This window comes from Corticium candelabrum, chromosome 8 (assembly GCF_963422355.1).
Source record: "Corticium candelabrum chromosome 8, ooCorCand1.1, whole genome shotgun sequence".
Taxonomy (NCBI): Eukaryota; Metazoa; Porifera; class Homoscleromorpha; order Homosclerophorida; family Plakinidae; genus Corticium; species Corticium candelabrum.
This window is the reverse complement of record NC_085092.1, coordinates 4,116,292-4,143,763: the sequence shown is the minus strand read 5'-3', so window position 1 is coordinate 4,143,763 and position 27,472 is coordinate 4,116,292. Positions and strand designations below refer to the sequence as shown.

Here is a 27,472-nt window from a genome sequence, read left to right as displayed (position 1 = left end):
CACCGACAGTGCACAGTCCCGCGGTCGCCATGGAACGCGAATAGAACGGTCTGCCGCTCGGATCGGTGATGTTTGGGTTGCCGAACAGAGACTGTGAAGTCAATTCCGACAATGTAGACGGGCTCGTCCTGTCGGCACCGTTGAAGCGTCGATTGGTTTCAAGCAATGACAAATAGAAAGGTGGTATGGCCGAGGAAACGGGAGATCTGTTTCCTGACAAGAGGCCACGATGGTCGGTAAAAGGACTGGCTGCTCGATCTAGCCAAAATCGCGCGAAGTACTTCCAACTGTCGTCGCCAGTACTGGTCAGTCTAGAGATCCACTGTAATTGTATAGCAGCGACTTTGTCGTGGATTACGATTCCGGCCAACCCTCCGTTGCGCCTGCTCCGACAACAGACTCGTCGGCTTACGAGTTCGGCGTGATCTTTCCAGATAAATTTCCACATGGCCGTGTTGATCTCGTCGATCATTCGTGGTGGTGCCGGGACTACCTGAGCCACGTACCACAATTTGGACGCCGCTAGCGTACGTGCCACATACGAACGTCCGGCGAGGGAAAGATCGCGTGGTTTCCAAAAGTGAAGTACAGCCCGCATCTTGTCGATTGCTACTTGCCAGTTCGTTTCGTTTAGGGAACGAGCGGCACCGACGTGTATGCTTAAAAGTTTGAGGCTGTCTGTCGTCCACGACAGAGACTTGGGCCGGTCTGTGCGCTCCCTCCAAGGACCCACAAACAGACCGCGGGACTTGGAGATATTTAGTCGTGCCCCACTGCCGTCTTGATACAAAGATAAACACTATTGAAGGATACGGAAGTCGCGGTCAGAAGTCGTAACTACGGTAGTGTCGTCTGCGTACTGTGCCACTTTCAATACTCTGTGGGTCTGCGGCAATTGCAAGCCTGCGATGGCAGTACTTCTGATAGTAGAAGATAGCATCTCCGCGACTAACACATACAGAATGGGTGATAAGGGGCAGCCCTGACGCACTTCTCGTGTCGGGTGGATCTTTCGTGAAATCCAGCCAGGCGCGTACCGTGGCATGGGCTAAATGGGCTATAGCCCCCCCAGTTTTTGTGGGCGTTTCCCATTTTGTCAGGTGAAAACTAGCGTTACGTCGCTTTTTGTAAACGTGCGCGTCTGTTTACAGTCTGGATGTTCGAGGCCGAGCATGCGTGTCTCACACTAGGCTGCAGACATCGGTTTCCGTGATCAACACTACTTCACTGACACCATGTCGTCTCATCAGCAAAACCAGAAGTACAAAAAACAGACGAAACTGTCTCACTGTTTTCGGTAAGATCTATGGTCCACGCTGATATGTGTCAAACAGAGTTTACGCAGTAGTGGGTGTGTTACAATTCTTTACTAGAGTATAGTTCTAGTAGCGAGTATAAAATGTCAATTTCTGTGTTAGGTTAGTCCAGCCGGCTATGCGCAGTTTGCCAGAATCTGAACAGCAAGAGGAGGGACTTGAGGAAGCAAATGACTCTACTACCAAACTGATGCCAGACACTGCCATTGCAGCGTCAGCAGACAGTCATAACAGTGAAGAGATAGCGCCATCGACTCTGTGCAATATGAAAGATCCCTGTCTAGGAGCAAAGACAGCTGACGTTCTTCGAGGTCCTTTTCAGCCAACAGCTGATTCTGTGATTGGTGGAACATTTCCTAAAAGACAGTTTGGTAAACAACAAAGGTGCTTTCAGTCATCTTGGTATGACAAATTTGTATGGCTAGAATACAGTCCACAGTTGGACGCAGCCTTTTGCTTTTCCTGCCGTTTTGCAGAATGCAGTGCCAGTGGTACAATAGGTTGTCCTGATCCATCCTTTACACGGAAAGGCTTCAGAAACTGGAAGACTGCTCTTGATGACTTTAGAAAACATGAATTGAGCTCAGTTCATTCCTTGGCTTCTGGGATGTGGCATCAGGCTAGGCATGTTGCGGCTACAGGTAGTTCTGTGGCACAAAGCCTTAGTGACGACTATGCCAGAAGGGTAGAGCTCAATAGACGAAATCTCAGCAAAATCATACACACAATTCTCTTCCTTGGTCGCCAGAACATACCTTTTCGTGGACATCATGAAAGTGAGGGTTCCTTAAACAAAGGGAACTTCTTAGAGCTACTGAATTTGAGAGCATTAGATAATCCAGACCTTGCTTTACATTTGAAAGGAACATTTACCTATACGTCGCCAAAAATACAAAATGAAATCATTGCATTGTGTGGAAGAAGAATTCAGCGTGGAATAGTTGAGGAGGTCAGGAAATCCGGATGCTATGGTTTAATATGTGACGAAACGACTGACATTTCTCGTCAAGAGCAACTCTCAATTTGTCTTCGATATGTTGACGAAACAGTAACAGTGCACGAACGTTTTCTAGGATTTTGGCCTGTTAAGGAAACTGATGGTGAGTCATTGCATAACTTTCTCAAGGACGTACTGAAAGAGCTCGGTATTCCAGTATGCATGATGAGAGCACAATGTTATGACGGCGCTGCAAATATGAGAGGACGATATAAAGGAGTTAGCACTAGGTTTCTACAGGACGAGAGCCGAGCCATATACATCCACTGCCATGCTCACGTATTAAACCTAACCCTTGCCAAAGCTTGTACTTCTGTTCAGGATGTTCGGAACATTCTCGGTGTAGTGGATTCCTTATATAAATTACTGGAAGGGTCAGCAAAAAGGCACATGCGATTCAAGAACATCCAAGAATCCGTGGATTCAGAAAACCCGGCTACCACTCTGAAAAGAATTTGCGAGACTCGTTGGTCTTCTCGTTACCAAGCAGTTAAAGCCATTAAGGTGGCTTTTAAATCCATAGTTCAAACCCTTCAAACTATTGCAAGTGATGATGCAGAATTAGGAGCAGACGCTGTGTCTCTTCAGAAGTCGGTTGAAACGTTTCAATTCTACTTCTATATTTCTGTTCTAGAGGCAACTTTGGGGAAAACGGCTGTTTTATCTGAATTTCTCCAAGCAAAGCATGTAGAACTATTTGGAGTAAAGGCCAAAGTTTTGGGCACAATTGAGGCGTTGAATTGTGTTAGAGGAGACTTCGAGATGATTTGGAAGCAAACTGAAAAGCTTGCAGAGGAGCTAGATCTAGAAATGCCTCGTTTGGCTCGAAAACGGAAAGCATCTGAGCGCTTAGAGTGGGGAAGAAGTGAACCATATTATCCAGCAACGCCAAAAGACCAGTTCAGAATGACTGTTAACGAACTTGTTGACACGATGATAATGGAGTTGAGAGAAAGATTTAACGAAAACGATTATGACGTTCTCACTGCTGTAGAGACTCTTTTAGCAGATGCCTTGACAGAGACCAAACCAAACTTGAGTCTTCTTCAGACAGCTTGTCAGTTTTATAGAAGTGATTTTGACTATTCCCGTCTACACCACCAGCTTACTGTCTTCTATGGTGAAATAAAGGCGATAGCATCTTCTCATGGAAAAAGACAAATAGAGTCCGATTTACCGGCAATACAGCATATTAGGCAGCTGTTTGCTGGAAAGGGTCTTAGAGACAGCTATCCAGAAGTTTTAAGGCTTTTGCAAATATATCTGGTAGTTCCAGTCTCATCAGCAGAATCTGAGCGTTCCTTTTCTACTCTCCGTCGTCTAAAGACTTGGCTTAGGAGTTCTATGGAAGAAGAAAGACTTGCAGCTCTGGCCTTACTAACAGTTGAGAGAGAAGAGGTATTGAAGTTAGAGGAAGCTATTGATGAACTCATAGAAGAGTTCTGTGCAAGAGGAAACCGCAGGATGATTTTTCAGTAAATAGGTGCTTGTTTAGTCTGCTCCATACTGTATATATGTATACGAGTAAACGTAATACTTTGTGGTCTGCATTGTTGCTACTAATACAATTTTTGTCAAAGGGGCGTGTCAGTGTTCGGGTATTTCAGCCCCCCCACTTCCAATGGCCACGGTACGCCCCTGATCCAGCCGTTGACAATGACACGACTCGACACGTCTCGATACAATGTCGAAATGTATGAACGAAAGATCTCGCCAATATTCATGGCTACCATCACTTTGTCGAGAAAGGACCATTCGACTCTGTCGAAGGCCTTCTCCTGATCGAGGCTGACGAGTCCGGCTCCCCTGTCTGTCGCCTCGCAGTAGTCGACCGTGTCTTGTAAGACGCGACAGCTGTCTCTGATCGATCTCTCCGGTACGCAACACGTCTGGTCTTCGTGGACGATTGTCTGTAGAACGCTCGTCAGGCGAAACGCTAATAGTTTCGTTAAGATTTTATAATCGACCGATAGCAGTGACATCGGCGCCAGTTCTTGAGGTCCCGCCTTTCTCCTTTTTTGTGTAACAGTCTGATCACGCCTGTCCGCTGACTCGTGCCGAGTCTACCGTTACTTAGAGCCGCATGATACACATCGAGAAGATCTGACTCGAGCAGACTCCAGAAGCGACGGTAGAATTCCACAGGGATGCCGTCGACGCCAGGAGATTTATTGCTCGCCATTGAAGCCAGCGCCACACGCATCTCTTGCACAGTAATAGGTCTATCTAAGTATGCGCTGTCTTCCTGGGTCAGTCTTCGATCGAGGCTTGCGGTCAGTCGATCGGCTGATTGTTGGCAGATAAAGGAGGCAGAATACAAACGTTCATAAAAGGAAGCCGCTGCTTCTAACATGCCCTCCGTCTCGCTGTAAGTGTTTCCTTCGTGAGCCAGCTCTGTCATCGTATTGTTCGTCTGTCGTTGCCGTTCTAAACGGGCATAGAAACGTGTCGACTGTTCTCCTCGTTCGGTCCATTGTAGACGAGAGCGCACCCTGGCACCAGCGGCATCCAAGCGGTCCAGAGCGCGCAACTCGTTTTCGGTTCGACGCAGACGATCACGTGTGTCTATATTACGATCCTCTCGTTCGGCCGACAGGCGGTTGTGACACTCGAAGAGTGTGGCTTGGAGATGTCTCCTTCGGCTTTGCCTACTTCTCGCACTTTCTTCACAGTGAGCGCGAGTAAGGTCACGCAAGTAACACTTACCCACCTCCCACCAATCGACGATCGAAGGAAACCGTTCTTTTTCAAGTCGCCACTCAGTCCAAAAGCTCTCGACTTTGTCTACAAATTCGCCGTCTGTTAATACGTCTACGTTCATGTGGAAGTAACCAGGACCTCGGTTCGTATTGGTTTCCAGAGGTATGGAAGCGCACACCGCTGAGTGGTCCGACCACTGCCATGGGTCCATGCGGACCTCGCTGACGTTGAGACAATCGTCGCTGCAAAATATTAAGTCCAAACGACACATCTGTGTAAACTGATCGTTATGTCGTTTCCACGTGAAATCTCTACCGTTTGGATACCTAGACCGATAGACATCTTTATAGTTAAAGCTCTTGATCAACGAGCTTAAACGACGGGCACCGGGATCGGGTCTGTCACGCGAGGCATTGAATTTGTCTAAGCGCGGATCCATGACAGCGTTGAAATCTCCCAGGATCCAATGGTTCGACTGTCCCACGAGAGGTTCTACTCGAGACCTAAGAAATTGTACTCTGTCGACACTCGCACAGGGGCTGTATACACACGTAATGTGGTAGACACTTCCCTCTATTCTGACCGATGCCGATATCAGTCGTCCGTCGTTATCTCTGCCAGTACAGGAGAGTTCGGAGTGAGGGCGCTTGGAGAATAGGATAGCAACACCATTTTGCTGCGATGTTCCCTGATTGCATAAGATATCATAAGAAGGAAAATCTTTACTATATTCTTGAGCTTCCTCATCTGTAGTCCAATGAGTCTCTTGAACACCAAAAATATCAACGTGGAGAGAACAGAGAAAGCGATTTAGAGCAAAACGCTTGGACGGGTTACGAAGACCATTGACATTTAAGGTAGCAATAGTTAAGACCGACATGAGGACACTTAAGACGAGGGGAAGGAGGAAAGATGACTAGACGGAAAGAGTGGGACAGAAGGGAACAATTATTGGGTGTCGGGAAGTGTAGCGATCGACTCCGGAGCATCGCTACTCTTTCTGAAGTATGGGGAATCACTTCGCAGCTTTCTCATAACCGTCGTACCGTCGCGCATGCGATAAGGCATCATCGGTTCTCCCTCGTGAATGATTACATTCGGTTCTTTCGATCGTGATCTGCTCCGCATCGACCTGCCCGGCGATGAAGAAAGGCTTCTCGCATATCTCTGTGTCTGTTTCCTGCGTTTACTTCTTTTGGGAGGTGGTTCGACAAAGACAGGGTTGTCCTTATCGCCCGTGTCGAAGTAACTGTGATCTCGGTTAGCCGATAAGGTTGCCTCCGCCCAGTCGGCTGTTCCGGAGGTCTGAAGACTAGTCGTAGCGACGGAGTGGGAAGAGTCAGCGGAAGGGTTTGTAACTTTGTCGTTTACGTGAGGATCGGGCGCACAGTGCGAAGTTTCGTCGGGAGTGCTATCGTCAGCCAGAGTTGGTGCTTGTGCAGGGAGCCTGCCTTCTTCATCGTTCTGGGAAGTCAACTCTTCCCCTACCACTTCTTGGACCCCAGAAGAAGGTCCGAGTTGTCCACTGTAACAGAAGACGAGGGCGCGCCCAGAGAAGAGTCGCGTTGTCCGTCGCCGTCTAGGATGGGGTTGTCTACTTCTAGATATGGCAGTTCGGGTGTGCCAGCACACGATCTACCGTCGTATGTCCAGGGCGAGTCGGCTCTCTCGCGCAAGGGATAGGGTTCCGAGGCATTTGTGTCGGCATCCATCTCTTCCTGGTAGTCGTGTGAACGAGTGTCCGGTTCGGGACAATCTCTGACTAAATGTGATGCACTCTTGCAGCGATAGCAATGCCTCACCATTTTTCCGCACACTCTCACTACCAGATTGTAGTGACCGATCGTGATTAGACTAGGAGAGTCGTCGGTCGTACAATCCTTAAACTTAAATAATCGGACACCCGTTTCGATGGTCGGGTGTTTCTTACTGGTTAGCCTTCTAGTCGATATAAGTGTGCCCTTCCTGCACAGTATGGAAGTCACGTGACTATCATCCATTTCAAATGGCATCAACAACGTTACTGCTGTGTACTGAGTCTTTGGTTATGTACGCATTCGCAGGTGAAATACCTTGCTTTGACGTCTACACCGTGTGTCAGGAGGGTCTCTTTTGCTGTTTGGTTCTTCAGTGTGACTTGGTAGTGATGCCGTTGCACTCTGGCAATGCAGCTTACTTCGTCGACGCGTACGTGTTGCAACACCGCCTCTTCTACTTCGTCATATGACACTGCGAGGCTTTCGTCTATTCGAATCCTCAGTGACATGTCGCGTACAATGTGCGCCGCCATGTTGACTTTGACGAACACCAGCGCAGTCACTCGTACGGCAGAGAAACTCTGCGCACAAGATACAAAACGACGAACAGACACGCAACAGACCTGAAAAGGTTGGTTGGCTGTCTGTCTGCACGACGTTTCCTCGTAGACTGAGACTTCTTGATCACGTGTTACTCGATCAGTGAAAGACAATGAATGAAAATTGACGTCAAATGACGCGTTCTTTGTATCAAACGGTAGCTAGAGACGTCAGCTACTGAAATGCGATCGACAGCTGAAGCGAAAAACTCTCCAAAGCAAGAAAAGACGACAAAATAGGGAGCTCACAGAATACGTGCACACCCTATCTATCTATCTATCGCTAGCTCATCCCTACAACAAGGAGGTGGTTAGCTCTAGTGCTAAAGTGACTGGCCATGCCTCCCTTGTTCGAGAACAACACAAGAAAGAGAAGTACAAGCAATTTCACCATCCAGGAGGACAACGTCCAGATGTCATCCCCTTGGTACATGAACATTTTGGGAGATGGGGCAAGGAAGCCATTAACTTCCTCAAGTCCCTAGGGGATCGCTCCAAGGATGAATATGGTCAATACAACAAAAAGGATTTTATGTCAGTGTCTAGACGCCGGATTAGCGTTGCACTTCAGAAAGGCAATGCTAAAGTTATTCTAAGGAAGCTGGAAAGACTAATTTATGCTTTTTCTTCGCTTGACCTTGCTTTCACAGACGTTCAGTCTTACGTTCATTAGAATAGACAGCAGTTTTCATTAGTCTTTTGTGCTAGAGAAAGAAATTATTCAATAAAATCTATCTATCTATCTATCTATCTATGGAAGGTCCTTTATTGTAATATACCGAACGATACAGTACAATAAGCGTCTACAGGACTGGTAGCACTATAACAGAAGTAGAGTTCTGGAGTGCTATGTAGAGGTCCAGTCGAAGACTATACATCACAAATGATTAAAAGCAGAAATTACAACAACAAAAAAACACTTTTAAGTTAAGAGATGTTGTCTCTTCTTGCCAACCAGCATCGAAAAGAGTCTTTCAGGGTGGAATGAATGACAGCTTGAAACAGATCGTCCAAGTCGCGTTGAAGAGGCTTGCACAACATGCAGACTGCTCGTCGAGTTTCAGGAAAAATCAATCCTCTCGACCCAACCAAGAGATGCAAAAGCTCCGTCTTATACTGATGGTTAGCATCTTTGACAAGTTGAGCATAGCGGCGTTCTTTCCGGGCCTTCGTTTCTTCCACGACTGTTTCGAATGGGACCGACAGCTCAAGCATCCAGGCCTTTTTGAGGACGGCATTCCAAACAACAATGTCTGGACGAAGGCAGGTACAGGTTATATCGACAGGAAAATTGTATACTGATTCTGGTAGGTCGGCTACTATGGAAAACTGTTGACTAAGATGACGTTTTAGAAAGTCCACAAATAGTCTCAGCGTATTGTCGTGTCTCTGTTTGTACAAACCTCGATCAAGTAGACTGGGACATGCATTTAGCACGTGGCACAGCGATTGGGGTTGGTGACAGAGAGGACATTGATTGCACGAAATTTTCTTCCACAACTGTAAGTTGGTTGCTGATGGGAGGGTGTCCTGGAGCCCATTTATTGCCCATTTGAACAAGTCATCGGGTAGAGATTTTAGGGACAAGGCAAAGTGCTCAGCTTCCACGTCCTTGAATCGAGCCGCTTGACCTTGTACAGACAGGGAGGTAAGATGTGACAAATGACGATTATTTGATGATTCCGTAATCGTCTTTTTGATGTTCTTTATTTTTGATTGCAGGCACCCAGGCGAAGTATCAAGAGTTGCCAAGAAACTGCCGGCACTAAATCTGGTTGATGACAACTCAGTCTCTCTTGAAATCTTTATAGTTGCCAGGGCTCTCAAGCATTCGTCATTTGATTTAGTAAATCGAAGCAGGTTGCAACTATCTATCTATCTATCTATCTATGGAAGGTGGAAGGTCCTTTATTGTAATATACCGAACGATACAGTACAATAAGCGTTTACAGGACTGGTAGCACTATAACAGAAGTAGAGTTCTGGAGTGCTATGTAGAGGTCCAGTCGAAGACTATACATCACAAATGATTAAAAGCAGAAATTACAACAACAAAAAAACACTTTTAAGTTAAGAGATGTTGTCTCTTCTTGCCAACCAGCATCGAAAAGAGTCTTTCAGGGTGGAATGAATGACAGCTTGAAACAGATCGTCCAAGTCGCGTTGAAGAGGCTTGCACAACATGCAGACTGCTCGTCGAGTTTCAGGAAACCAAGAAACTGCCGGCACTAAATCTGGTTGATGACAACTCAGTCTCTCTTGAAATCTTTATAGTTGCCAGGGCTCTCAAGCATTCGTCATTTGATTTAGTAAATCGAAGCAGGTTGCAAGACTGTAGTCTCTTAATCGATAGTGATAACGGATGGCTGTGACGTCTTCTAAGGGCAGAACCACTCAGAAACCAGAGACGTTAGCAAGCATGACCAGCTGCCATGCCACATCCGGGATCTAAGATCTATCTATCTATCTATCTATCTATTTATTTATTTATATATTTATATATATATATATTTATTTATTTATTGATTGATTTATTTATTGACTTATTTATTGATTTATTGATTTACTTACTTACTTACTTATTTATTTATTGATTGATTGATTGATTAATTGATTGATTGATTTATATATTGTAGCATGCAGTGCTGTGCTGCCGCTAATAATACAGCAATTTTATTAAAGAGTGCCTATAGTCTCTACTTAATAACTCTGGAAGGACGTTCGTATTGCGACAACTAAAATTAGAAATTCAATTTTATTACCTTTCTTTTGGGTTCACTTTGATCTTGACCTTGCAAATGTCTGCAATCAGGAAGTGGGATACAGAAGTCAGATGACTGCTGCAGACTTTCTAGGATTTTCCATTCTGATTGGCAGTAAACTGTCTTGACTGCAGTACATTGGTCTCTTGTTGGCCAATGCTCGTTGCACAGCGTGCCATTTACCAACGGTCTGTAGAAGTAGCTACAAATGAAAGGAAGACCGTAGTCTAGACATCTTCTACTGATAAGACTCGTTAGACCAAGCAGACGCGTCAAGTCCATTTCTGTCTTTTGCAATTTGCATCCTTCGTCAACAGCGATGATTCTACTGAAACTGTTCTCTTTCTGCTGGTTTCTGAGTTGAAAATGGTTTATCCATGGAAGGTAACTTTGGCAAGCAGACGATAGCAAGAAGTCGTGTTCTATAAACTGGAACCGAAAGTCTGATTGCACTTTCCTTATGTCGCATACCTGAGAGCTGTTGTCTGTTGACTCCATGTTAATACTCTACAAAAAAGACACAGCTAGATGGGATTAGCTAGATACGACGTCGTATACCTCTGGTTCACTTTCACTTGATGACAACCCGAAGAAGATGGCAGGAACGGCATTGAAGACAACAACAACGACAAGAAGAAGACTGACGAGTGGGCAAGTAGACGTATGACGGTCAGCCATTCTTTGTTCAGGTTAGAGTCGCGTGGACGTGGACACCGCCTAAAGGTGGACAGTTGAAGTTTCACTTCTTAGTAGCTTACCACGAAACAAATTGGTCATCAACCGCGACACGATTTGTTGTAGCAGCAAGCACTGCGTCGTACCTTCTCGGAATAGGACGCTCTTCCAGTTGACGCCGCGTTGTCTCACTTTCTTTCTGTATGTTTAGACCAGAGCCGTGTTTTAAGAGAGAGTTGCGACATGACGATTTGGTCACGTGATACTTGGTGCGCCATTCTATTTTCAGGTACACTGAACGGATTCAGGAAATACAAGAGATAGTCGCTTTGTTTATTCACTGCTTGCAGAATGCCTTGCTGTTGCGCTTGGAGATGCAGCAATACAACGAAAAAAGGGCACAAGCTGTGTCGCTTTCCAAAGAACCTGCAAGAACATTCTGTCAGTCGAGTCTCGTACTAGACCCTCTCGCGCTGTCGTGCCAGGTTTCCGTATAACACGACAATACAACAAGTGGCATTCCTAGATATGAGCACACGACGGTCTTAAAAAAGCTAGTTTCCTGACAACACCGTATGATGATAGCATTCTAGACAAGCTGCTAGTGAGAAAGGTATGGCGTGCCGTTTCCGCCAAAACAAGTGCCTAGTGACTATTGCTCATCATAGCAAGTGTATAGTGACGTTTGAGGTGGTCTAGGCGTGCTGTTTCTGTCAAAACAAGTGCATAGTGCTGTATGGTTCTAGAGTTACATCTTATAGCAAGTGCATAGTAACGTTTGTTCTATAGTTATACATCGTAGCAAGTGCCTAGTGACTGATGATTCTACAGTGCGTTTCAGTCTTCTGAATATTCGACTTAGCTTGCGAAAGAAGTTTGCAAACAGACCGTTGTGAAGCTCTGTGGCTTCCGGTTATCATTGTCGTGGTTTACAATTAGCTGGGCGTATGTTATGCTACTGTTAGGAGAGTCAGTTCCTGGTAAATAATGTGATTTTGGGAGAAGCTGAGCATGGCGTGCTAGATGCCATAGTCTTACGCAACATAACATGGCCTCTAACTATCTCAACAGCTATCGGTTTCGCAAGCTGTTCTCACGCTGTCAACTGTAACTGAAAGTAAAATTCCTTCGAGAAAACACTACTGAGACACCAATTAGTAGATGGTGAACTTCTGTTTGGATTTGGATATTTGACCTCCTGTTGAGACCAAGGTGTACGTTCTCTGTGGTCACGCTTTGGGGTTAGTAGCGACTCCCCAGATTTCCGAGAACTGCAATCCTGAAACGAACTCGTGACTGTACTGAGTAGTGACCATGCATTGCTATTTTTTAGATCGAGTTACATAGTCTAGAGCCATGTCTATGACGACGCACTATGCGCGATCCAGCTGTGGAACCAAACGTCACTATGCACTTGCTATGTAGTAGCTATAAAACCAAACATTACCATTGCACTTGCTATATGATGTAACTCTAGAACCAAACATCACTATGCACTTGCTATGATGTAACTATAAACCAAACATCACTATGCACTTGCTATACGATGTAACTCTCGAACCAAACATCACTATGCACTTGCTATGATGTAACTCTAAAACCCAAAAGTTACTAGGCACTTATTTTGGCAAAAAAGGCACGCCATACAAAGGTGTCTGGTGGTGTGTCGACTCAACGGTGTTGCAGTTCCTAGTTGAGTTGCCACTTCCGGCTTAGCATAGCGTTCAGCATGCAACTTTCCTCTCTCCAAACAAGGTCTCAAATCGTACTGTTGACTGCGCAAGCGTTCGAACAACGAGCCCTTATGTCACACAATGTAACATATCTTCCGGGAACGCCAAAGAGTCCTAATCCTAAGTATTGCAATGAAATGCCTATTTCGTCGTGGCAGAGCACGTGGAGCTCTATCCGGGTGTGTGGACCGCAGGCTAGAAAATAAAAGCGAAGCCTTACGGGACGTCGACTGACATAGCCTCGTACCAGACCCTCTCGCGCCGTCGTGTCCGTTTCTCGTATAACACAACAACTCCGGAGAGGGTCTGGGATCGTACCGCCTACTTTCTTTATCTAGCGTCACCCCACGTCATCTAAGTGTCACGTCACCAACGTCAACACTTTTATGCTCTTAGTTAATTATAAAGCTATCCTTCTATCAAAGATAATATGCTATCCCTATCTATGATATCCAATTGCATACATTCACTGTTTACAATTTGTTCCTGTAGCTGCATGGAAAGGGATTAATTTAACTGCATGGAAAATATTCATTTACACGATTCTGAGTTCGATTCACGTTATCTGAAGCTGTGTGCCGGCGTTGTCGTGTTATACGGGAACCGGGCACGACGACGCGAGAGGGTCTGGTACGAGCTTACTAACGTCAAAGCCACGTGACTGTGATGTAAGGCTACTGTAAACTGTGCAACTTGCCAAACTACTTGCTAGCGTATTTTACTGTTTAGCTTCTAGCTAATTAGATGTTGATCTGTCTTGAAAAGAATTGTCTAATGTAATTAATACACAACGCGTGTCTATATCACAGCAACAAATTAGACTCCTGAATGTCCAGTACAGTAAATTCAGGTGATGACTGTGCTATAATTAGTCAACTAATCAATTAATGTAATAAATATCTATTAATAATAAACTGCGGTTACATGCCTTTATAATTATTGAAATATTGATTTTATTTTCATATACTTGTAGTGCATACCCATTATTTGTCTAGTAAGAGACTCTCTCTGATCAATTTATGGTCGTATGATAATGATGTTTGATAATAATTAATACTATGAGTGATTATTAGACAAAGTGACAAGCAACAAAAGACAATCATCGTCTTCAACACTAGTCAAAGTCTTTTCCAGTCTATTTCTCGTTCTATCTACAGTTTATTTCCTTTTGCATCTGAACTTCATCGGGATCACTCTCATCACATCCAGACTGGCGATTAGTACATTGTACACACTGGCATCCAGGATCACAAAGATGTCCCTTCTTAGCACATTGACAACGTTTCATTCGACATCATGTCTTGTATGCACATCCTTGGCATAGCCATGCAACTCTCTCTTCAATAAAGGCAATATGCTCAGGAGTTTCCCAAACTACTCTCAACTGGCCTAATTGAATCATCTTCCCTGACAAGCGTAGATCACTGACAACAATCTCTTGCAAGATGGCTTGAATCCACATCCTGATCACCCAAACTTTGCTCTCTTGGCACTAGATACTTTTGTTGAACTATCCGATTCATCTCCATGTTTGGTCATCCAGTGGCTCCTGACACATTGTTCACATTTGTGACACAAGCAAGATTTTGGGTTGATTTGATTTCAAGAGCAGATACTACCCACAGTTTAATTTTATGGATCTCTGCAGTGGTGCCACACTTTTTCTCTTTCCATATTAGATGTATAATACGTAAATGCATAAACAGTAGACGACATTTGGGGGCGGAGCTTCTAGAGCATGCACAATCTCGATCACCTTTCGCCGATCTTGCTGTACACAAAATCCACGTTTCCGGGTCTGCTTCTGGAACGTGGATCATCTTGCCGTTGACTAGGCTTTGTGAGTAAGTTCACTACCTACCATTCCCTGCATCTTGTGAGAAATTTCGCCTGCGTACAGTAGAGACGCGTAGAAAGCCATTTCTTGAGTACGGCTTCTCGAGGGTAAAGAGACTGCTGTTCACGCTGAAGACGCCTGATTTACAGTCTGAATAGATACACGTGGAGTGGAAGCACAGGCTACTCATTGTGTAGTGATGGATTAGTTTTAGCGAGTGAAATCATGCCATCGGGGAACCCATTTAGAGTAACCAGACATGTAGGACGTTTAGCGTTGTTTCTGGGCAGTCTAGCTTGCTTCTGTATATATGTGATTGGCCAAGTCAAAGATGTTAATGTGATAACTTGCACTCGATAGGTACTGACGCAGATCAGAGTAGAGTACACGTACACTACAGTCTGTTTACTAGCACTTTTTATAGCTGCAAGCTTACCAGTCCCAGCAACAGTTATGTCTACAGTAACACAACACACACGCACTAGCTATTCCATAGCTGTAATGTCTAAATCAGAAAGCAGACGCTGTTCTATTTCATTCACAGATGAAGTTGATCAAGACATGTTTAGAATATAGTCTATTGATCCTAGAGAAGTGAAGATGTTGATTGTCGAAAATGTCACCGAGGCTGAAGCTGATGGTTTACGTCGGATAATTGAGCAGCAAGCAAATGAAATAGTAGAACTTGAAAACAAGGTTAGAGTTCTCGAGTAAGACCTTGCATCTGCAAAGTCTTGAGTTGCAAGAAATCGCCCGAGATCAACACATTGCCAAATGATAAAATTAAGTTTTACACAGGTTTTTTTTCAAGAAATGTGCTTGATACAGTGTGGAGTTGAATTGAACCAGCAGCCAAGACTATTAATCTGTATAGCAAACAAAGAATCAAGCCAAGGTACATCAAGTGATGTAAGCTCATAAGCTGACCGCCTTCCATGAAGGGTTGAATAGGCTAGACGAATTTTGCTGACTCTAGTTCGACAAGATACACAGTTTCACAGTTCAGAAACGCTAGATGGGGAAACAAGTAGTCCTATTGATATAATTCAGCCACACAGTGCGTCGCGTTCGGTTAACCGGAATGGATTCCCCTACCGAAAAATCTTCACCTGATAAAACTTCCATTGCTAGGCAATGAGTAGTCTGTCTTTCCACTCCACGTGTATCTGTTCAGAATGTGAATCAGCTTGAACAGAAGTCTCTTACCCTCGAGAAGCCGTACTCGAGAAATGGCTTCCTACGCGTCTCTACGCTATCAAAGTCTCTCACATATGCACGAAATGGTAAGTAGTGAACTTTCTTACAAAGCTTAGTCAACGGCAAGATAATATACGGTTCAGAAGCAGACCTGGAACGTGGACTTGTCTACAGCAAGATCGGCGAAAGGTGCGTGTTACAATTAAGATTGTGCATGCTCTAGAAGCTCCGCCCCAAATATCGTCTATTGAAACAGTTCAGCCTGTACACATCTCTAACATCAATCCAATTTGCTAGCTATAACTCGGTAGCTGTGTGTTGTGCGTTACTGCCTTAGTTACTGTGATGATAGCATAGAAATATTATTGCCGATCTTAGCGAGGCTTCTAATCCGGGTCGCACAACAGAAATGGGCATGATACTACATGGCTCTCCATCGAGTTTTTGGTGTGTGTGTATGTGTGTGTTGTGTGTGTGTGTGTGTGTGTGTGTGTGTGTGTGTGTGTGTGTGTGTGTGTGTGTGTGTGTGTGTGTGTGTGTGTGTGTATGGGTCTGGGTCTGGGTCTGGGTCTGGGTCTGTGTCTGTGTCTGTGTCTGTGTCTGTGTCTGTGTCTATGTGTGTGTACACAAATTTCAAATTTCTCCTCCACACAATCACGTTTCATGATAAGACCTACATTAAAAAATCGTTTTTGTGTCCGACTACAGATGAGTCTAGGAACGATTCGTGCAAGTGACAAAACGGCGAAGAAAATGCTTTATGAGATTTCGTCGCCTCATCCTTTTGTATTGTAGCTGGGGACTGTGTACTTGACAACCAAGAAACACCTTCATCAGTGGCGGATCTAGGGTAGTGACTGTGGGGGTTGCAACCCCCTTTTCAACCTTGGAGATAAAGCGCAAGGTCTTGAAGCCGAATTGTGCTTATTTTCAGTAATTAATTAAAAATAACTAAGCGAATTCTTGACAAAGTGAGACATCTGGCAGCGAAACTGCAGACTCGTGACCAAAATATCTTTGTTACGTAGGCTAGGGAATGGTTCATTCAGTACGTAACTGAAAGAATGAAGGCAACAAGGCAGGATATACACAACCTCTTTGACATCTGGTATCAAGGCATTCGGCAACTCGCAGACTGGATTGGATTCGTTGAATCTGTTCCAAGAAAAACGAACTTAACAGCGAAACCGGAGCAATACACCTACTAGTAGTCGGAGTGAGATTGAGCACTACACACGATCCATTGCGATACCCCTGCTAGACTTCCTGCTTCTTGATATGCGCGAACGATCTAATGGTGAGCAAGATAATGTCCCCGCATTGTTGAGTCTAGTGCTTTCCCTTTTGGTTCGTTCCGATGTTGACCCAATGAATGGAAAGCCAATCTTTCATTCGCGAAGTCTCTACGAGGTGAAGCGAGGAGGTGGCAGTCAGTATGGCAAAGTAAATACCAAAAATGCAAGAAGCAAGGAAAAGAGAGCAAAGTGCAGGAAGGCCATACCAAACAATTAATTAACTTTCTCCTGGCCTTAGGAGCCTATGACTCTCGGTTGTACCCAAATTTTCATCATCTGCTATTTACAGCATGTACACCTGTTTATCACAAGTGCAGACGAAGAGAGGTCATTTTTTCTACTGAGGAGATTGAAGACTTATATGCAAGGTCTACCATGACAGAGGAGCGTCTTGCACACCTATCATCGCCATGCATTACAAAAACCGGGTACCAGCAGACAAAATTTGTACAAAATCATCAAAGGAGATTTGTTAATACAGTCTTTTTTTAAAGAGACATAGTTGCACCGCAGTTTACTTAAAGGGCCACTGACACGCAGAAATCGAAAAGTATTTTAAAATTTTAAACGATAGTTCTAAAGGCGTACATACCTGCAAAAATAGTTTTAGATTTTAATGTTCGGGTTTATATGAGAAAATTGCCTGCAATGTGCTTCCGGTTTGGTGCATCCGGTTTCGATCAGTAGATTCGGAGCGTGTACATATGACGTCAAGGCGAGAACGGATGTCGTGTTAGCGCAAAGTTTATTGCTAACGTACAAGACTCGGGCTTGCTCTACGTCGAGAATGGTTAGACGATGTGTCGCAGCATTCTGTGATAAGACTGCTAAGGAATGCGTAAGTCTATTTAAATTTCCGAAAGACCCTGAAAGAAGACGAAAATGGGCAGAACAAGTGAGAAGAACGAGAGCTCGCTGGGAAGGCCCAAGTGATTCCTCCGTGTTGTGCAGTCGCCATTTTGAAGTAGACTGCTTCTAATATCGACTAGGGCTGTACGAACAGTTTGTTATAGGCTTACGCGCTCCAAAATTAATTGAAGCAGAACGCTGTACCAACTTTGTTCAAGACGACTAGCAGCAGCGTGTGTAGCAACGACGGAGACAGTGCGCCGAGGGCTGAGCATTTGGAACCGCCAAGAAAGAAGAGATTGGGGTATGAAAAACGCGAAAGAATAAGAGTAGGTTTTATTTGGACTTGTAAATCTAGCGATGAATTAATTAACATTTCTAAGGTGGTACAGAATCTTCTAACTGCAGACAGCGAGTTTGACAACATGGAAACTACCAATGATCATACTATGGGCAGCAGTGACGACCATATGGACAGGAAATTGATCAAGTAGGCACATATCAGTTTTCAGTTTAATTAATAAAAGTTCAATGTTTATATATTTACTAAATCACAAGGAAACATGTTTCATGAAAGGCATAAGAATCCAAACTGAGAGAGTGGCCACAAATGACGTGAAAATACAGGTTCGACTTGCTACGAGGACTAGAGGTATAGTAGTGATAACGTGATGTCATTACGTACTACTAATAAAGTATTCCACAGGGGGGATACAAGCACTAGAACAGCCAGTAATGCGAGAGGTCTGTGTTCAGTGCTCTCTTATGTCTGCACCACCATTGCACACCGCACTGCTACATGCTGCAACAGATATTTGTGATAATGTCAGTGACATTAAGGCAACAAGGGCATGTGAGACAGAAGTCACAGAAGTAGAAACAGAAATTGAGACTGAAACAGACATTGACACTAGGCAGCGAAACTCTGCTGTAGCCATTGGTTCCACTTAGGGTGCGCCATGTGTTACGTATGTCTATGGGGTTCAGCAATGGAATTATATTTTTGTAAAATATACTCTATATATACGCACAGACAGGCTAGGCACTGTGAATTTTTTATTCTGAATCCTTTGTGCAAACGGGATCCGAAAGATTTCTTGCAAATGAGATCCGAGCCGCTTGCTGATACCGACCGCTTCAACCTCTTCATCGATATTCTAGCAGTATTAGTTAAGCCCGGTTCACAATACTACGCTGGCACAGCGTCCTGCGAGCATCCTGGACGCTGACAAGGACGCTCACACGTGCTTCGGCGAAGACGCTAGCGCTGTACTATTTACAGTATTGCGTCTGACGAGTGTCTATCGCACAAAGAACACACTGCGACAGTGGCCTGGCGCTGGAAAGTCACCATGTCTGTACAAATTATGTATTTGCGACAAACATGGACGACGACATTTTGATTTCGTTGCGTTGCTGCGCCGTAGTCTTGATCAAGCGTTTTCGTTTATCCCTAAAGTTTCTTGTAGTCCTTTAACTGAACTTGCCAAACGCAGGGAAAACCATGCCCAAACTCAATGAAAACTTCCATCGATGAATCAATGATCGATGCCATAGAATATCCCGGATACGTCCAGTGACTGACTCGATTGGTTGATCACGTGATGTCATCGGATGCTGGGTCACTTCCGGCTAGGACGCTCAATTCAAACTTTTCTCTACTCCAGCGTCGTGAACGCTCGCCTAGGGTCGTGCGAGCGTTGCGCGGGCGTCGCAGACTCTGGCATGTTCTCAGTGTGACGCTGACGCTCGCTCATCGTCAGCATCCAGGACGCTCGCACGACGCTCGTGCCAGCATCGTACTGTAAGCCGGGCTTTACGGCCGCTCTCTATACGGAGACGTGGAGGTTGTCATTTGCATAATGCCTTTCTTGTGCCAAATCAGTGGCGTAGGAAGCGGAGCGGCTTGGGCGGCCGTGGCCTCCCACTTTTCAAAAAGTGGCTTTCCGCCAGCTTCTCATAGCCGGTAACTTCTGTTATTTAGTTGTGCCGATTAAATAAGTAATATATTTTAGCATAATTTGAGCAAAACTAACGTGCGCTAGATTGCTCGCTGTATAGAGCACAGGCGCTCCCGTTATATACACGTGATCACCGCCACGTGGCCCTTCAGATGGTGCTGGCTACGTGTAATCCTGGACTAATAGTAAGACTCTGAATGACTGTGTGGAAGGAGCGGCTAAGCTTCGTTTTGGAAACACCAACGTTTTAGGCTGATAAGCTTCCTGTATGTTGGATACATCTATATGACCGCTCATTGCAGCTGTTTACGTTCTATACAACAAACCCAGACAAGTGTAGATGTCGAGCGGCAACGCATGCGCAATCACTCCTATTTTAGTAGGCGCGGTTTGTTTGGACTGTAGTGGAAGGGTCAACTGGATAAGTGATAAGTAGGGCTGCAGGGCATTAGGTGCTGCGAGTCGGTGCGACCAGAAGCTGCATGCGTGTACAACTACGACCACACCTTTATATGCTAGCGCACCTTAAATGACCACGTTTTCTAACGCGCGTTAGGCCGCAACCCTTTTTAATTGCTTCTTGTGCCACTGCAAATGAACCGAAACATGTCACAAATCGCTTTCCAACTATTTTCTGCATGCTCTAAAGTAAAAGCTTTCCAACTATTTTCTGCATGCTCTAAAGGTAAAAGAACAAGTTTAGAGTCGCTGCGTTGTTTCTTCGCTTTACTACAAAAGGATCTGCTTTTACACGAAATTTCTTGCAAATGGTATCCAAAATGTTATCATGTAGGATGTAAGTGTGTTGTTCAAATCTCAGTTTGTAGTCGACAGTTTTAGTCTTTCGTTGATGCACATGTGACTCAATCTCTTCGATAACCTGTCTGCAGTTTGCAGCAATTGCCAACCCCTCTCTAAACTATCACACGGACTCTAGCAATATGATATCTAGTCTCGTGCAGATCTTGATGTTTGTTTGTGTCTCCACAGGATATTGATAATGCAGTTATCGGCAGGTATAGGTTTGCTCATTACCCGAGGCCCGGATATCCGGGTTAAGGGTATAGTAATCGTTCGACGACCAACCGACCGCATTTATACTCGATTAGCGCAGATGCACATGAAAATATTCCGACTAACAGGCGAGAAGTGGTGTCATTACTGACCAATAAACGAACGTGATGTTATTATAAGGCTCTACCTCTCTTTCTTTGGTAGCTGCTAACGAGAATTCGGCTATCGGGCGTTTGTCCTGTACATATTGTGTTTAGTCCTTTGGTTTACGGGTTTCGCACATAGAAACAACGCCTATAGTCTACATTTGCACGTGTATGTTTCCCTAACAACAACAAGGCGTCTAGGAAGCGAAGGTGCATGTGTAGCTGTACCCGACTTGTAATATTTTGCTTGTTCCACAGTTTTTCTGCATAGTGGCTCTGCAGTCCGACAGCTTGAAGTTGTGCTGTGCGTGGCTGAGCGTCCGCGGTATTGTTGCAGGAATGAATATAGTGTCGTCTTCAACAGAAATTTGGCGCATGACGGCAATTTGCGAAAGGAAACGTGCATTGTCCATGACAGCGTCTGTTTGTCGGACGAAGAGGCTCTGCTGACCTGTAAGTACGCTAGTGCGTCTCTATTCATTTTTATCACGGCATCCAAATTCAGAGCGAACGGACGCCGAATCTATATGTGCACGTGCATGTTTTCTCACATTAATGTTTTGTTTTAGCTCCGGAGTCACCTCATTACGACAACCAAAATTGCGGTTAGACGGATAGCTGTGTAAATACGGTAGGCGTAATAACCAACACGTGAGGGAATTTTTAATGGTACCAAATGCATAAGCGTTTGTGTCTCTTGCCTTACACTGCGTACACATGTCTGAGTGCCATGTGGTGTGCATGTACATCAGCCGAGAATTTCGCACTGTATAATGCTTCTCTCTTTATTATGTCTTGACCGCTTCCTTTTTGCGTATTGCTTTGATACTTCTTGTTGCTACATCTTCTAAAAGGACTCGATTTTTTTGTTGCTGCGCTTCTATTTCATCTGCGATGAAGGTAGTGGCGTAGGATTCACTGAGGCGGATACAGAATGGGGCACCTGAAGCACCTGGGGCACTTGTTGCACGTACCTCTCCCCCCCCCACCGGCAGTGCAATACTAGACTAGAGTGATAGCACTGCAATTTGACTCTTTAGATACGTGAATGCAATTGTTCTATTTTAGTGGTAGAAGGACCTTAGGTATATGTACCGAATGCATGTCCTGGTCTGGTAGAAACCAACAGGGAGAGCTGATTTAGTAAGGGAGAGGTGACGATCTACCCAGGTGAGTCCAGCCACCGCATGACATGATCTGGTCTGCGAGGAATTATCGGGACAGGTAAATAACTATTTGGTTGTCCCCGGCAAAGGTGCTCCTGTATCTGACCATGAAGAAGATGTTCACGAGCGGGGTCTGTATACGGTGGGTGTCATCATGTGAGCAAAAAATGTATTTCGCTGGCCAGACTATACCAGCACAGAAAATGTTATTTCTACACTAAGCCATGGCCTCGAGACCCCCTAACTTCCGCTTCCTACGCCGATGGAAAGTACGCATAAAGCTTTCGTTTATTCTTGAGCTTGTAATTTGAATAGAATTTTTAGTAGACACAATGCCTAATCTACATTTGCAAGTAATTTTATAGCTTTTCTCTTTGGCATTGGGGTCAGCTATGCCACGCCTAGAGACGCCCATGGTAGCTCATTACAATTAAATGACATTATTGCGGGCAAGTGTATGCTGCTAAGGTATGCGGAACAAGTACATGATGGGCTTTTCAATAGCGTCAAATTCATGAGCGTATAGGTGGTCTAAGCATGACCTGCCAAAGAAGTGCCTCAGCTACTTTTAGTTTTAGAAGGCATTGTAGTATTGTTATTTCGTATGCCGGCCAACACATCAATATTCAGTGCCGTTGAACACGATATGGTGTCTCATTACGACTGCGGTGTGCACTCAGTGCCACACCCATCCGGGACTAGACTGTACAATCTAGTGGATTAGGTAAATGAGAAAGCGTCAGAGTTGTTCAAGTCTTTGACCTCTGCTTGCATTGCGTAGTGTTATGTTACTGTTACAGTAAACGCTAGATAGGAAATTTAATGTTATCAACATATTATAGAGAATACGATTAATTAAGTTCCTGTTATAAATACAAAGTACGAAAAGCAATCATCAGTGCTAGTGACTGTTTCTTATAGTGATTATAAAAAGAAATCTGTACCGTTACTACTACCATGACATTCCTCTTCTGAATTGTCTGGCTCCAAGATGTTGTTGGGCAGGCAATCTAGTTGTCATATGTCGCAGGCATTATTACGCACATTCTGCATAGCTCAATGGTAGTATCTCTGCGTCTAGGTGGACGTTGCTTAGTAGATATGTTAGTCTCTGGTAGAAAAGGTGTCAATGATTTTCTTCTAAAGCATTTAGCAAGATGTTCTCTCATTTGCTGCTGCTCAAATTTCACGGTGATTACGTCTTCTCCACGTGCTAGATGCACTGCAAATGCGTTGACAAAATGACCAACGTCACTTGCTCCTGCACATAAGGCAATTCTATTTGCAAGCTTAACTGGTCAAAACTCGGTTCTTCATCATCCCTGTCCTCTTCCAACGCAGCTAGCTGGTAGATAACTCCAAGTTGTTGACTAAGGTGTAGGTCAAACTTGAAATCTTGGAAAATTATTAAAATAACTGAAAGGGCAACCATTTGCCCTATGTTGCTAGACGTTACCAACTGTTAATTTTTTGGAGGTTAATTAATTTGTATACTTTCCTGTTGCACCGTTCTGATATCATCAACCCTTGATGGCAAGGGAGATTGAAGGCCGTCTATGTGGGAAAACTGTGCTTTAGAAGTCGAGCCAAGGAAATGTGTTCAGCTGTAAGTTCCTCTCTAGTTTTAGACTGTCTTGCATCCGTTTTGTAAAGGCAAAGGTTGGTCGTTTGGAATGCCATAAAAAGTATAGAACAGCATTGTTAGCCTCCAGCGCCATTTTTTGACTCTAAGTACCGTCTTTATACTAACTATATAATTAATGTTGTTAATAAAAATATTTTACATTAGATTTTTTAAATTTTTAGTTTAATTTTTATCTTCAAAATGTTGTTTTCAACAGTGCAAAGCTTTCTACATTTGGGTTGTGCTGTCTTCAGCGTTCTTCTAAAAAGGTGATATTAAATCAATATATATTTGTGTTTTTATACATTGCAAATTTATGTAACATGTAAGTGATCTCTGAAAAACTGTTAACTCAAGTGTTTGCAGTAAAACAGAAATTTCTTGTAGAAAATGTTCTCTTCTTACACCGTGAACTCTTTGTCACAATATTGGAAACACCGTGACAAACCGCGACCATGCTCATTTATACGTATTATAATATTAGTAGCTACATACCTATAAGCGAAGAACACGTAAAAATCAACTTTCGCCAGTCGTCCATTATTTGGCACGTAGAGTAGCCACCAAGTCAGAATTTCACTGTACACGCGTCCTATTGCTTTAGTTAAACTATGACTGCAGCGGGTACATCTTGCACTTTAACTATACCATTAGAGGATGGCGTGACTGGCGAGCTCACGTCCCATCGTCCCGGCCTATGAGCGGTTGCAATTTACTTTCGCGCGTTTACAATGCACGCTTCCTATTACTCTATGCATCTTACACACTCCAGACAACGCAGTTTGGGCTATATGCATGCCCCACATCAGACTCTTTCCACATAAAACGTCATAATCTATTCGTGGAGAATGACGCCACTTCCGCAATAAAGACGCAACATACCTACACATATACGGACGGACGCACGCAAGAACACGCGGCTCGGTGAGCCGGCTTAATTAATTAAAACCTCTTACTGCAACGGGCGAATCTTGCACTGTACTCTATACCAGAAGATGGCATACCCTGGGCTTGTGATCATACGTCACATCTAATAGGCGGTAGGAATTGCGCTAGAACCTAGATAGTATCTACCTAGACGAAGAAAACGTAATAATTAACTTTCGCCAGTCGTCCAATATTTGGGTATTCCTATCTCACAATCTCACTGTAGGGCGGGTCCACGTGTGTTATTACTGTGGAGACAAAATGACTGACAGCGGGCGGGCGGGCGGGAGGGGTACGACGGCGACGGCGGCGGCGGCGGCGGCGGCGGCGGCGACGACGACGACGACAGACACACACGCACACACACGCACGCACGCACGCGATCACACACGCAAACACACACACAAACACACAAAAGTTGTATTCACTCGAGTCAGAGTTCTGTCTCATAGCATCCCATTACCTACGGAAGACACGTCTTGTAGGCAGAGAAGAAGACGAACCGGCTTACTCCGACTGCAGCGGGTGCAGGATAGCGTGGCTGGCTAGCTCACGTCACATCCGCATACAAACTCCAGCCAGGCTGACAAAGTCTGGCAGCGGCACTATACCGGTTGTGAGAATGGCGTACTGCGGCCGGCGATTGCACGGCGCATCTGCATACTCCGCACACTCGACTAATTTTGAACAAACGAACTCCGGCGCATCTCATTTCAAACCGCAATTCGGCGAAATCCTATTCGACCGTTCGTCTCGGACGGCCGAACTCGAACGGGCCGCCGCGTTTAGCGATGATCCGAGACCAGCGTTCTGTCGATCGGCGCGTTAGAGACAGACATTCATTTAGAAAGACGGAAGCGTGGGTTGATGTAGTATAGTATAGGATAGATAATTAGTATAATGCATTAATTGATATCAAAGTTATAATTGAAAATATTGTATGTGTCTCCATGAAACTGCAAATAAAACCGATTATGAGTCATTTATTACAAAAGTTCATAGCTGTTTCAACCTGTTCATATCTTTTATAGACGATTCTTCTACAAGGTTGGCAATTGATTCAGTTTGAAGAAAATCTAAATATTGCTTGCGACAACGTCAAATATGTATATACAGCAAAAACCAGCAAAAATCGCACCACTTTCGATGAAGTATCAGAGTTAGAACAATTAAGGTATCGGAGAAAGTGTTATATCATTATGCTAAATAAATATATAATTCTGATTTAGCGCATCTGTATAATAGACGAAACACACACCTGTGAATACTTCTTCAAACGGGTCGTGTATGGTCTTTGAAGTGCTTTCTACGAGGTATTCTGGTTCATGTTCTTGGTTTTCTTTGTAGTACTAGCTATAGTACTAGGCTAGTACAGCTCTTCTAATCTCTAACAACCAATACAACTTACATGTCTTTAGTAGTAACTCAATTCATAGTAATAACTGCTCCTACTAATTAGTCCCAATACACCACACCTTAACTTCCTTATTGTTTACTAGTACCTGTAACATTGTCTACAAATCTAATCATTTGGGAGAACGTCTATTTCTGGCCCGTCCTGTAACATCGTGAATTTTACCCTCATTTTCGTGGACGGCAAAAGCTTCTTCCTCTTCCTCGCGCGTGATTCACTTGAGTACATAGTTCAGCGACAGAAGCGGGAGAACTTGGCTCGCGAGGCTAGTCCAGAGATGTTCTTGTGTACTGTCCTTCTGAAGTTATAGTCCAAAAAGTAGTGTGGATATACATGTATGAGTAATGCTCAAATACCGTTAGCAATGATACCGTATACGTTCAAGGTACTGCACCTCAATAAATTTTTGGTAGGGAGTATAGTTCGTAAATACCGCCAACTCTACTGCAGTTGTGTAGTCAAGTCATTACACCATTGCCCAATTAGCATGCATCCATAATTATAGATCTACAACTCTGTGCATGAAATCGCTACCGAGACTGGTTTTTGACAATGATTACATAATTATGCTCAGGAAGCGTTTGCAATTTCTAGCGCAACTCACTTGCATCAGAATAAGCCACGTGCCTCACGTTTTTATAGTTTAATCCTGAACGCACCAACTACGTTTAGCAACAGTCTAAACAGTATCAACATCAGCTGTGTTTAGTTATATAATAGTTGCCACCTCTGTAGATCAACAACTAGCAACTAAGGCTATTATAAGTTCCACAATGTTTCATTGTTGTGTTGCCCACTGAGCTCTCATAAATTGTTCGGAGACAGGGTCTGCTATCTTGCACATTTGTTTGACAGGGATGGTACTTCTTAACGTTGGTCCTGCTTTAGTTCTCGTTTTCGTGTTCTGTTCGTAACCGTTATTGACTTGGTCTTCCCACTGTTTCAAAAAATTAAGATTTTTAGTATTTTCGTCGTATTCTATAAAATGACATTTTTCACTGGCACTATTTTCTGTATACTTTGGACGACTCCTGCTGCTTTCATTGATCTCTGTCCTGCCATTCTGTTCCTCTATTCCTTCACTAACAATGTCGTCTCGTTGGTCTTCCTTTTGTTCTGAATCAGTTTCTTTATGAAGGTGGATCTTGCAATTGTCCATCGTCAGCCTTTCTCGACTCCCATCGTTCTCTTGATTGGATTCACTTTGACAGTTAGTCTTCCTTTTTGTCTTAGAACAAAAACACTGTTAAAAATATCCGGCCCACAGTCTTCTGGCTGGTCCTGGAAAGAGGCTATAGATCATCACTAAAACAACGAAGACAGAAAAGGACACTGGAATGGTGGCATGCAACACTGCCACACCCACGTCATCGAAAACCGAGATGCAGTCACTGCTGCTGTTGGTCTGTAGACACAACATGTAGTTTCCAATGTCTTTGAGATTTTCATCCAACCAGAAGTAGTCGTAAATCTCAAACATACTGACTGCGAATACAAAGACAA

General features: G+C 44.2%; 4 protein-coding genes across 4 annotated transcripts; 2 read left to right on the top strand and 2 right to left on the bottom strand.

The window, feature by feature from the left end:
* The first annotated feature begins 1,063 nt into the window (after window positions 1–1,063).
* LOC134182891 (zinc finger MYM-type protein 1-like) lies at window positions 1,064–3,115 on the top strand. The gene is made up of 3 exons (XM_062650333.1): window positions 1,064–1,297; window positions 1,419–3,057; window positions 3,107–3,115. Exons 1-3 carry the CDS (start codon window positions 1,236–1,238, stop codon window positions 3,113–3,115), a joined length of 1,710 nt encoding a protein of 569 aa, XP_062506317.1. The 5' UTR covers window positions 1,064–1,235.
* A 1-nt stretch (window position 3,116) lies between these two features.
* LOC134183745 (zinc finger MYM-type protein 1-like) lies at window positions 3,117–3,936 on the top strand. Its single transcript, XM_062651337.1, has one exon. It carries the CDS (start codon window positions 3,124–3,126, stop codon window positions 3,790–3,792), a length of 669 nt encoding a protein of 222 aa, XP_062507321.1. The 5' UTR covers window positions 3,117–3,123; the 3' UTR covers window positions 3,793–3,936.
* A 3,726-nt stretch (window positions 3,937–7,662) lies between these two features.
* LOC134182890 (uncharacterized) lies at window positions 7,663–10,809 on the bottom strand. The gene is made up of 3 exons (XM_062650332.1): window positions 10,690–10,809; window positions 10,132–10,638; window positions 7,663–9,244 (listed from the first exon to the last, which is right to left on the bottom strand). Exons 1-3 carry the CDS (start codon window positions 10,807–10,809, stop codon window positions 8,297–8,299), a joined length of 1,575 nt encoding a protein of 524 aa, XP_062506316.1. The 3' UTR covers window positions 7,663–8,296.
* Window positions 10,810–26,602: 15,793 nt separating this feature from the next.
* Window positions 26,603–27,472, bottom strand: LOC134183764 (uncharacterized). The gene has a single exon (XM_062651352.1). The coding sequence runs from the start codon at window positions 27,126–27,128 to the stop codon at window positions 26,748–26,750; it is 381 nt and encodes a 126-aa protein (XP_062507336.1). The 5' UTR covers window positions 27,129–27,472; the 3' UTR covers window positions 26,603–26,747.

What these genes read in the sequence shown, in the direction of transcription:
- LOC134183764 (XM_062651352.1), bottom strand. Translation starts at nt 27,128, where the DNA reads ATGGACAATTGCAAGATCCACCTTCATAAAGAAACTGATTCAGAACAA.
- LOC134182891 (XM_062650333.1), top strand. Translation starts at nt 1,236, where the DNA reads ATGTCGTCTCATCAGCAAAACCAGAAGTACAAAAAACAGACGAAACTG. An exon ending in AAACTGTCTCACTGTTTTCG is followed by an intron (nt 1,298 to 1,418) that starts GTAAGATCTATG and finishes TTTCTGTGTTAG; the next exon opens with GTTAGTCCAGCCGGCTATGC.
- LOC134183745 (XM_062651337.1), top strand. Translation starts at nt 3,124, where the DNA reads ATGCCTCGTTTGGCTCGAAAACGGAAAGCATCTGAGCGCTTAGAGTGG.
- LOC134182890 (XM_062650332.1), bottom strand. Translation starts at nt 10,809, where the DNA reads ATGGCTGACCGTCATACGTCTACTTGCCCACTCGTCAGTCTTCTTCTT. An exon ending in CAAGTGAAAGTGAACCAGAG is followed by an intron (nt 10,639 to 10,689) that starts GTATACGACGTC and finishes TCTTTTTTGTAG; the next exon opens with AGTATTAACATGGAGTCAAC. An exon ending in AAAGTGAACCCAAAAGAAAG is followed by an intron (nt 9,245 to 10,131) that starts GTAATAAAATTG and finishes ATAGATAGATAG; the next exon opens with ATAGATAGTTGCAACCTGCT.